Raw genomic sequence first — 11,745 nt, forward strand, 5'->3', positions numbered from 1 at the left:
TAGGTTCCAAACTATACAGAGACCAAACTGGTCCTAACAGCTTTATGTGTGGACAGTGATACTAAAGTACCACAGCTTCACCATCACAACACATGGGACTTTGTTCTCTAACATAACTAATTATTTGTTGCATATGGACAAATGGCAGTAAGAAAAGACTGACTTAAGACTGAAGACCAGGGAGTTAAATAAGTTGCTTTCTGATTGGACAGGTTTAACTGCAGCCCTCAAGTACAATGCTGCAAAATGATTCTCAAAACATGTCTTTACAGATAATTTATTATTGGAACATTTTGCATGCATTCTTGCGCAGTAAGGCAGACTTACCCATTTAATTTAAGGATGCAAAACAATTATAATTTGGAATGCATTTACTGTTTATTGTTTATTTGTCCAAGCTTTTCTGTATCTGAATTTCACAGCAAAAAAAAAAAAAAAAAAACACTCTCTCTGACCAGCAATCTTTAAAACAAACTTGCATCTAATTACAAATCTCATAAGAATAAGGTCTTCAACTGAAATTACTATACAAGTTAACCAAATGATGGCCATGTCTGGCATCAGATTCAAAGAAGTCACTCTGTGCCCTGACTTTTGACCCAGGCTTAAGGTGATTGGCTGGTTTCAGGATGGGCGGAGTCAGCCTGGCAGGCGTAGGAGAACCGTTCCCGCGCACGTTCCCAGTTCCGCTGGGTTTTGGTTTTGGTGAGTGAAGCGTCTTCTATCGACACAGCAGCTCCAGAACCGAGACCGGACTGAGCCTTGCGCACATGCAGCTGAATCTATGACGCACACACAAAGGGAAGTGAGTGTAAATCTCACGCACTAGCACACATAACACTGCGTAAACAAAACATGGAGAAATCAGTATTACTGGATCCTTCATTCCAGCTCCGTCCTTGCCGAGCCCTTCTCCTCGTTTCCAGCCCATCTTCTCCAGCATCTTTCTACCCTTATTCTCATCTCCAATTTCACTACACACACACACATATATATTTAATTCATATTGTCACGCTAGATGTCTACTGTAGTGCACATCTGTTTTAGAGGGATAAATGTTTGACTGAATTGGTTACGTACATGTGAACAGAAGCAGGAGCATCATCTCTCTTGAACGTAGCCTCGCTGCCGACTTTCTGCCGGCGGTTTTCTGCTCTATCTTTATACCTGCTGTTCTTCAGGGCTTTCTGCTCCTCATAATCACTGCTCTGAAACACAGACACACACACACACACACACACGTATTTGCTAAACAAGCATTGTCAAGAGTTTCAAGTCACATCCAGCGGTGCTAAAAAATACAAACATTAACAACAAAATTAAGTACAGTTTCTGAATTATGCCAATAAAATATAATACATCAGTAACCTTTCAGCAATAACAGTATAAAAAGAACACTTAAGAACTGTTTATAAGGCAAGGGTGTTCTGGATGGTTGCTAGGGGGTCACAGGATGACTTAAAAGTATTTCAACCATTAAATTATCATTAAAACTGTATATTAAAATCTTACTGTAATCAGAGTTATTTTAGTATAATTTATTATATTATATAATTATTATAGCTATTATAGATTTTGGTAATATTTTAAATTAGAATCTTTTATGTACGTTCTATTTTTGTTTTTAATTTTACATTTTAGTTATTTTTTTTTATTAGTTTTTCTATGTCTATAAAGTTTGTATTACATTTTAGCTTATTTCGTTTTAATTCTTTAAGTACTTAAACTAAATGACATTTAGATTCTTATTTCATTGAATGTTTATTTTCTTTCAAGTAATAATTTTTTTTTTTCATTTTTTAGGCTTAAATATACGTTTAAATGTTAAAAATAACAAAATCAAGAAATTAAATCATATTTCGTATTTTTTTCCTCAACTATTGTTTTTTATTGAAGAACAAACAGTTAATACAGCAGAAACACCAGTAATATTTTTGACTTTTTTGGGGAGCTTTCCAAAGTCTAGCTGCCAATGGAACATTTCTCATTTTTGTTCAAGTTGAAATACTAAAATAACTACATAAACTAAAGCTTAACAAAAACTATATTAAAAAAAAATATATATATATTTTTTTTTTTTTTTTTTTTATTAAAAACCAATAAAAAAAAAAAAGAAAACACAACAAAAAAAAAGACAAAAACTTTAAAATTACAATTAAAACAGAAATAATTAAAAAATAAATAAATTAAAAATACTAAGAAAAGCTATAATAGAATCAATGATACTAAAATAACACTGGTTACCTTCAAGTCTTTTCATAACATCAAATTTTGTATAAGTGTGACAGCAAAGATTCATACTTAATGATTTAGAAACAACTTTAGGACAAAGTATGCACAATACCAGCAGTGATGCTTGCCTTAGCATGATAACAGTGGCATCATTTTAAAGGTTAAATACTGTACCTGCTGTAGCTTGGAACACCTAGGAATAGAGTGACCATCTCTACTTACTGACCTTAAGAGGGCAGCACTGAGCGCACACCATCACAAAGCCCACATAAACATGCCTGACCTCTGCTTTAAAAGTTTTGCCAACAGAAGAGCTTGTAAAGGACATACAAACTTACTTTAAGACCATATTTAACCTTCATCATCTTCAGTTCTTTCTGTCTTTGAACCTCCTTGGCCTCTTTACTGAGAACAGTTGCTGAAACATACAGAAGTATGCATGTCATAAAAAATGTAATAACAGCAATTTAGTCATACTTAACCATAAGCCTATAATAACTGTGAGCAGAGTCATGTGCGCTTGTATATACCGGAGGTGTCGTCTTTCTTATGGCGGCTCAGGTGTGCAATGATCTGTCCTGGTTCACAGCCATCACATGTGTCTGTTCCCATGTGAATGTGGAAAGACAAAACTGTTTCTCCCATCTTAACTTCATCTCCGTGGGTCAGAGGGCAAGGGTCACAGCGAACTTTGGGCTGCAGGAAACATGTTTAAATTCTGATAAACATCCTTATATTGAAATATGTGTTAGAGGCTGTTGGAACAGAAGAGCTGTGTTTGTTACCTGCAGTATTCTGTTTCCATTGAGGACGGTGCCGTTCTGACTTCCCTGATCTATCAGCATATAACACTGCTGCTCCTGGTCAAAATAAACTTCTGCATGGGACTACACACAGAGATAGAGAGAAGAATATCAACACAGAGAAAACACTGTCAAAATTAAATCAAATCCATTTTTAAAACATGTTCCTGGTGTTATAATTCTATGTCCTTTAGAAAAGTTTGGGGTCAGTAAAATAAATAAATGTATACTCTTATTCAGCAAGGACGCATTAAATTGATTAAAAGTGACAGTAAATACATTTATAATGTTTCTATTTCAAATATATATATTTTTTACATTTAATTTTTTATTCAAAAAATTTCATTTCAAAATGAAAAAAAGTAATCATGGTTTCCACAACAATATTACACTGACGAAAAAAAAGAAAAAAAAAAAGTATTGAGCAGCAAATCAGCATATTAGAATGATTTCTGAAGGATCACGTGACACTGAAGACTGGAGTAATGATGCATCACAGAAATAAATCACATTTATTATATATAAAATATGTTAAAATGTAATTTCATCATAATTCTTAATGTATTTTTGTTCAAATAACTGCTGCCTGAGACTTTTTGCAAAAATAAAAAATACATTTTAGCGACCCCAAACTTTTGAATCATAGTTTGTGTCAGATTACAGAAGTAAAATGCATTGCAAATTATTCTTTAAGATTCTTTTTAAAATAAACAAGGAATTTAGAGAGTATACTTCAGCGTACGATCATTATTCAATGCATATCAAGACTACAGTCGTGGCCAAAAGTTTTGAGAATTACATAAATATTAGTTTTCAAAAAGTTTGCTGCTAAACTGCTTTTAGATCTTTGTTTCAGTTGTTTCTGTGATGTACTGAAATATAATTACAAGCACTTCATACGTTTCAAAGGCTTTTATCGACAATTACATGACATTTATGCAAAGAGTCAGTATTTGACTCTCTTAGCAATCCATTCTTTCATAATCACTTCTTGGAGTTTGTCAGAATTAGTGGGTTTTTGTTTGTCCACCCGACTCTTGAGGATTGACCAGAAGTTCTCAATGGGATTAAGATCTGGGGAGTTTCCAGGCCATGGACCCAAAATTTAAACATTCTGGTACCCGAGCCACTTAGTTATCACTTTTACCTTATTGCATGGTGCTCCATCATGCTGGAAGATGCATTGTTCTTCACCAAACTGTTGTTGGATTGTTGGAAGAAGTTGCTGTTGGAGGGTGTTTTGGTACCATTCTTTATTCATGGCTGTGTTTTTGGGGAGAATTGTGAGTGAGCCCACTCCCTTGGATGAAAAGCAACCACACACATGAATGGTGTCAGGATGCTTTACTGTTGGCATGACACAGGACTGATGGTAGCGCTCACCTTTTCTTCTCCGGACAAGCCTTTTTCCAGATGCCCCAAACAATCGGAAAGGGGCTTCATCTGAGAATATGACTTTGCCCCAGTCCTCAGCAGTCCATTCACTATACTTTCTGCAGAAGATCAATCTGTTCCTGATGTTTTTTTTGGAGAGAAGTGGCTTCTTTGCTGCCCTTCTTGACACCAGGCCATCTTCCAAAAGTCTTGGCCTCACTGTGCATGCAGATGCGCTCACACCTGCCTGCTGCCATTCCTGAGCAAGCTCTGCACTGGTGGCACTCCGATCCTGCAGCTGAATCCTCTTTAGGAGACCATCCTGGCGCTTGCTGGACTTTCTTGGATGCCCTGAAGCCTGAAGAGGAACCTCTTTCCTTGAAGTTCTTGATGATCCTATAAATTGTTGATTTAGGTGCAATCTTAGTAGCCACAATATCCTTGCCTTTGAAGCCATTTTTATGCAACGCAATGATGGCTGCACGCGTTTCTATGCAGGTCACCATGGTTAACAATGGAAGAACAATGATTTCAAGCATCACCCTCCTTTTAACATGTCAAGTCTGCCATTCTAACCCAATCAGCCTGACATAATGATCTCCAGCCTTGTGCTCGTCAACATTCTCACCTGAGTTAACAAGACGATTACTGAAATGATCTCAGCAGTTCCTTTAATGACAGCAATGAAATGCAGTGGAAAGGTTTTTTTGGGATTAAGTTCATTTTCATGGCAAAGAAGGACTATGCAATTCATCTGATCACTCTTCATAACATTCTGGAGTATATGCAAATTGCTATTATAAAAACTTAAGCAGCAACTTTTCCAATTTCCAATATTTATGTAATTCTCAAAACTTTTGGCCAAGACTGTATATCTGACAATACAAAATGCCTCAATCTCAGCATTTTAGATTGTTTCATTTCATAGTAAAAATGCCTTTGACCAAGAATGTGTGTTTACAGTTTGATTTGAGTTTGTTTTACCTTACTGACTCCCATCTCGGGGATTCTGATGGCATGATTCATGTCTTTCTCTCTGCAAACAGAAACACACAAACATTTGAACTCATCAACACAATGGATGAACAGAACCACACACAGAACTGTACCGACCGGCCGATGGTGGCGACTGTATCTGCCGTGAAGATGAAAAGCGTCCCCGTCTGCAGCACAGGAGAGCGAACCACAGTTACCCGAACACACGGCGGCCAGGCTTCTGAAATATACAAACCACACACATAACAGATAGACAATAATAAAATGCTACAGTAGTGCAAAATATGGCGTGTTTACCTGATAACAAAAATAACATTGTATCTTTAAACGACCAATACCAAACAGCCACTAGGGGGCGCAATGTTCACTCCCCTCCTCACCTTCCTGCATTAGCGTTTCCATTTCTCTCTCAGGACTCTCATGTTCTGCTTGGACAGGAGATGCAGACAAGGATGATGATGATGCTGGAGAAAGTTCTTTCTCTCCATCTGATTCGGTGAGCTCGCCCTCCTCTGGCTCGCTATCACCGCTCACGTTATCAGAGCGTGAATTCCTTTCTCTGCGAGTCTCAGAACGCGATCTCTTCCTCTCTTTCCTCTTCTTCTTTCTCTTCCTGCTGTGCGTGTCATCGGAATGCGACCCATTTTCGCTCCGCCTCCTGCTATGTGAGTCATCAGAATGTGATTCACTCCGCCTCCGGGTTTTCTTTCTGTTTGTGGAGCGATCTCTGCTTCTTTCTCGGCTCTTGGTCCGTTTGGATCGTTCTGCACCGCTGCGTCGCTGCAAGCTTTGGGACAGAGACTTTCGTCCTTTTTTAAGTGATGACGCATCATCCTTCTTACCACATTGGTGGGTTTCAGACAGTCTGACAGTCACAGGCCCCGCCTCTTTACGGTCCTGTCAGTGAGCAAACACTCAGCCAATCAGGACGTCACCAGTTGTGTCTCCACATCGTTTTGAGATCAAAACATACGATTTGTATTTCCTTTCAAGGTCCATTTGAGTCTCAGTTTTCAGTTCAAGAAAATGTAATGCAAAACAACCACCAGAAACCTCAACATCCAAACAGCACTTACTGATCTGGCTTAAGTTTTCATCATAGTTCGATGCGTTTTTAATTCTTGTCCTTTTTGGCACAGAAAAGATGTTGGAGAAGAGTTCGGCATGGGATAAGAATTTTTTTTTTTTTTTTACGCAATCCAGATTTGTAGAAACAAGCATGTGCTCTGACACTGCATTATACCCCAGTCAAAATACCATCAATAAATGTTAAATCAAATACACAAACCAGGTTAACTACTAAAGGAAAAAAATTCCAAAAGTACAACAGAATACATTTTGGCACCGTAAATACATTACTGTTCAAAATTTAAAGGGATACTCCACCCAAAATGAAAATTTTGTCATTATTCACTTACCCCCATGTCGTTCCAAACCCGTAAAAGCTTTGTTCATCTTCGGAACACAATTTAAGATATTTTGGATAAAACCAGGATGCTTGTAACTGTCCCATAGACTGCCAAGTAAATACCACTGTCAAGGTCCAGGAAAGTATTTAAGATGTTGTCAGAATAATCCATCTGTCATCAGTGGTTCAACCGTAACGTTATGAAGCGACAAGAATACTGCTTGTAAGCGAAGAAAGCAAAAATAACTACTTTTTTCAACAATTCCTTTGTCAAGAGTCTCCTCTGTGTCTCTCCACATAAAGGATTTGGAGCGACATGGGGGTAAGTGATTAATGGCAAAATTTTCATTTTGAGGTGGAGTATCCCTTTAAGGTAAAAAAAAAAAAAAAAGTTTTTAAAGTCACTTTTGCTCACCAAAGCTGCATTTATTTGATCAAAAACACAGTAAAAACAGTAATATTGAGAAATATTTTTACAATTTAAAATCGACTGTTTTGATTTTAATATATTTTAAAATGTAATTTATTCTTGTAACACAAAGCTGAATTTTCAACACCATTACTCCAGTCTTCAGTGTCACATGATCCTTCAGAAATCATTCTAATATGCTGATTTGATACTCAAATTGTTTTTTATATTATCAACGTTGTAAACAGTTGTGCTGCTTAACATTTTTGTGGAAACAAATATTTTCCAGAATTTGTTTATGAATATAAAATTCAATTCAATGATGAATAAATATTCAAAAGCATTTTTAAAACATTATAAATGTCTTTACTGCCACTTTTAATCAATGTAATGTGTTCTTACTGGATACAAGTATTTATTTATAAAAAAATAAAAATAAAATAAAATGTACTGACCCTGAACAGTAGTGTATTTAGTAGTGAATAAAAACATCTCTTTCGCTTGTTACGACCATTTGGGGCAAAAAATACTAAAACTCTATGTAACTTTACAACTATTAAAGACCGTACCTCTCACTCCAACCTGCTTCAAATGGTCTATCTTCAACTGAGCCAATGAGCAAGTCAAATCCTGAACCTACAGCGAAAGGAAGAGCACACGGTCAGCTCCACCAAGCATCAAATATCCCAAATGACGGACACCTTTCTGAGACCCCCGATTATTCTACAGACCCTCACGAACACAAACTCAATTCAACAAGAGCCAGAACCAGAAGCCAGAAAGAGGTTTTTGAAAAAAAAAAAAAAAAAATACTGAAAACTGAGACTCATGATGGTGGTAAAATTGAGAAACTGAAATTAAAGTGGTTGACAAATTAAACTTCAAATGGGAAATCAAGGTGAGGAAGACCGAGCGTCAAGCAACAAACACAAATCTCTGTGATTACAAAACTATGCAAAGACAATGTGTGTCCATGTGCATCTCACCCCTCCATCAGGACAGGAAGCTCTATCGGTGTTCTTCACCGACTTCCTGTTTTTCCAATCTTTGGTCTTCCTCTGTGGCGTCTGCTCCACTTCGGGATGTGCTGCAGGCACCTCTATCCTAGAGTGGAATTGGTATTTTCCACTCTCTGGGTCGAAGTAATAGTACATGCCAGTGTTAGCATCATAATACAGCTGACTGGACTGGGGGAAGAGGAAAAAACACATTAACACAGGCGATTAAGATTACACATGCCCATTACACAAATAGCAGCAGTCGAGCGTCCTGACAGAAGAAGGACTTACAGAGTCGTAGTAGAATCCAGTGCTGTGGTCGTAGTACATGCCAGAGCTTTCATCAAACACAAAGTTGGTCTGGTTCAACGCTTCCTCAGCGGTTGCTCTCAGCATCTCTGCAATAGAGCCACCTTCTCCAGAGACCTCCTGTGAACAGTCAAGAAACTGGCTCATAATTATTAGTTTAAATGAGAACTATTTTTATTACTGGCAGTAAACTGCTCGTATTTGTTTAGGATGAATGTTTGATCATTTTTTTTAGATTTTTAAAATAGTTTCGGTGATATGTCGGATTGTTCTGATCATACGTTAAGATTATTCTGGTATGCTGGGTTATTGTGGCCATATTATGATTATGTGGCTATAAAATTAGTTTGACAAAACTTTGAGTAAATTTAAATTTAAATTATTGTAGGCTATATTTGGATTACTTTGGCTATATTGTAGATTCTAAGTGATATATGTGAGATTATATTTATTTATTGCTACATTTTTGCCAAAATTGAAATCATTTTGGATATTTTTAGATTTATATTGTCCATATTTTATGTGTACTTAATTTAGACTGTCTAAATTATAATTTTCACTGTGTTGGATTTTTGTAGCCAAATGTCAGGCTGTTTTGGCTAAATGTTGGATTTTTTTTATTTTTATCATTTTGGCTATTTTGGGCCATATTTAAATTTCTTTGTTATATGTTTTATCATTTATTCATGTTTTGTATTTGTAGACTGTTTTGACAATATTTGGATTGTTTTGGCAGTAATTCAGGTTTTTGGATATATGTTAGATCATTTTTTACTTTGATTTTAGTTTTATTTAGCTTTTATTTACTGTATCAATTTGCCTAATTTTTAAGCTACATTCTGGCATTACTGTAATTTTTGTATGACTTGTTATAATATTTCCACCATTATGCAGATTTTTTAGACCAGATTTTACATTATATTGGCCATATTTTTGACATTTGGTAGCATTTCAACTCAAAATGCAACACATGCAAACTATGTCAATACCGACAATAACAAATGTCCAGAACTATTATCGGAAATAAAAAACACTTAAATAAGTAACACTTGTCGTACCTCTGTTTGTGGAAGATCACTTGATTCATTTGGTAGCTCAGGATTGGCTGGTGCCGTCTCAGCTGTTACATGATGCTCCTCAGTTGGTTCACAATATCCTTGAGATTCCATGACAGCATTCTCCTGTGCTTCTGCTGTGGTCTCCGTTCCGGACTGGTAGTATCCGCCATAGTAATAATTATAATAATCTGTTTCAGGAAGAAAATAACATTTAAATAGCACATCAGTGCTGCAGAAAAAAAGGAAAAGAAGAAAGCCCAACCTGTCTCCGTCCATGTATACTCCTCCGTCTGAGTCTCAGCATCTACTTTCTCCCTCTCGCTCTTCTTTCGCTCATGGATTTCTGCACTCAGTTGATCAACCTAAAACAACATAAACACAATGCTATCAATCTATGCTGCCTCAAAACGCTCCTTGTTCTCCACAAGCACATGACTCACCTGCTGCCTGAGATCTTCATTGTAGCTTTCTGTCGTCTTCTGGAGTCGTTCGCTTTGGATGAGCTGTTTCTGTAACTTCTGAAGTTCATCCTTGCATGTCTTCAGCTCTTGTCGCAGCACCTCGGCTTGTGATCTCAAAGACACAAGCTCTACTTCCAAACCCGGATCACTTGATTCCAGATCTGGGTTTCCTTCTGCAGCCATTGCAGAGGAGGTTCTACCTAAACATAACAAAAATATATTTAAATTTTTAGAACTAAAATAGTTAAAGATACTTCATGTAACATATTTTTAATAATAATAATAATAATAATAATAATAAAATGACACAAAAGTTCTCTCTAATTCATTTAATTATCTTACTTTACGTCAACGATTATCTTATTTGGGTCTTATTTTTCTGAGAAAAATTAGTCCTTAATCATAGGTTTTTATACATATAAATACAAAGTTGAAATATATATTTTAGGAAGAGAGTTTCTAGCGAAATTATTATTATTTTTGGGAGTTCCTTGGATCAAAAGGTTTTAGATTTCATAATTAAACCAACAAATCAGAGAAGGATTTCGTAAATTTGCATAAAATGCTGAATCTGAAACCGTACCATTAAAATAACAATCTGAGCATAACAATCTACTAAAGTTCTCAACTAATTATATATAATATAAGATATAATAAAAATATATGAAGTTATAGAGATGTTATGTTTTGTATTAAGGCACACTCACCGATTTTAATTTCCCGTTTTCCCTGCGCGTTCCCAGATTCACTGCGCGCGCGTCAATCTGCAAATCAAAGATAAACATCATATGACCACCGTGAACTGGACACATATTCGTGAAGAAGTTTGTGTGATCGTAAAGTGCGTTACAGGGAACCAACGTGCTGAAGTTTAATCCCACTGCTACGGACGCTGCCATACTTTCACTTTGTGATGTCATGGCTTACTTTGTCCTTCATCACTTCCGGTTTATCTATGGCGGCTCGCGACCCCCCCCCCCCCCCCCGGTGTAGAACTCAGTTAATGCGTCGACCTTCGTTTGGTCCAAGCGACAACCTGAACTTTTATTTACGTTTAACCTTTGTTTCATATGTTTTAAGTGTGTAGAAAATACGCGAAGGGCAATTTTGGGTTCATGTATGTTTGCAGACAGAGTGTCTACCAAAAAAAAAAAAAACATACAAATCGGAGGTCTGGCATTCTCAATAAATAAATACAAAAAAATTAAATATATATAAATGTTCAACTTTTATAATGTGACTCCTTTAAATTGCTTGACTACCAAAAAAAAAAACATACAAATCGGAGGTCTGGCGTTCTCAATAAATAAATACAAAAAAATTAAATATATATAAATGTTCAACTTTTATAATGTGACTCCTTTAAATAGCTTGAAGTGACTGAGAGACAGCAGAGGGCAGTACAGGCAAGTGAAATTACACTCCATCCGTGGTTTCAAGGAGATGGCGGGGGGGGACTAAAAACCTTTTTAACCTTTTTATAGATTTGTGTGTGTTTGTGTGCGTGTTAAATGTTTTAACCTTTCAGTCTAAAAGGTTGTGAGTTTGGAAGCCAATCTGTCTGTAACATCCCTCACGAAGCACTTTCATTCAGGATATGAGACTGAATCAAATTAAAACCGTGTTTATTCTAACACCTGCGTCAGTCTGCAAGGTGAATAGGATGAGACCACAGGTGCTTTTAATATGACAGAAGC

At 36.5% G+C, this 11,745-nt stretch overlaps 1 protein-coding gene across 2 annotated transcripts; it reads right to left on the bottom strand.

The window, feature by feature from the left end:
* Positions 1 to 261: 261 nt before the first annotated feature.
* Positions 262 to 10,975, bottom strand: LOC132130222 (angiogenic factor with G patch and FHA domains 1-like). 2 transcript variants are annotated; one of them, XM_059541927.1, is made up of 15 exons: positions 10,756 to 10,975; positions 10,028 to 10,248; positions 9,850 to 9,949; positions 9,588 to 9,775; positions 8,512 to 8,649; positions 8,209 to 8,409; positions 5,786 to 6,302; positions 5,523 to 5,625; positions 5,394 to 5,445; positions 3,018 to 3,119; positions 2,763 to 2,928; positions 2,571 to 2,650; positions 1,081 to 1,208; positions 875 to 974; positions 262 to 782 (listed from the first exon to the last, which is right to left on the bottom strand). In XM_059541927.1, the coding sequence occupies exons 2-15, from the start codon at positions 10,229 to 10,231 to the stop codon at positions 606 to 608; spliced, it is 2,256 nt and encodes a 751-aa protein (XP_059397910.1). In that variant the 5' UTR covers positions 10,232 to 10,248; positions 10,756 to 10,975; the 3' UTR covers positions 262 to 605. The 2 variants fall into 2 exon arrangements, with proteins under 2 accessions (XP_059397910.1, XP_059397911.1); XM_059541928.1 differs by lacking the exon at positions 5,786 to 6,302 and adding an exon at positions 7,792 to 7,858 and having other exon boundaries at positions 10,756 to 10,974.
* Positions 10,976 to 11,745: the final 770 nt, after the last annotated feature.

The sequence above is a fragment of the Carassius carassius genome, chromosome 47 (assembly GCF_963082965.1).
Source record: "Carassius carassius chromosome 47, fCarCar2.1, whole genome shotgun sequence".
In the NCBI taxonomy this organism is placed as follows: Eukaryota; Metazoa; Chordata; class Actinopteri; order Cypriniformes; family Cyprinidae; genus Carassius; species Carassius carassius.

What these genes read in the sequence shown, in the direction of transcription:
- LOC132130222 (XM_059541927.1), bottom strand. Translation starts at nt 10,231, where the DNA reads ATGGCTGCAGAAGGAAACCCAGATCTGGAATCAAGTGATCCGGGTTTG. An exon ending in CTGGATTCTACTACGACTCT is followed by an intron (nt 8,410 to 8,511) that starts GTAAGTCCTTCT and finishes CTCTTCCCCCAG; the next exon opens with TCCAGTCAGCTGTATTATGA. An exon ending in AGGTTAAATATGGTCTTAAA is followed by an intron (nt 1,209 to 2,570) that starts GTAAGTTTGTAT and finishes TCTGTGTTTCAG; the next exon opens with AGCAGTGATTATGAGGAGCA.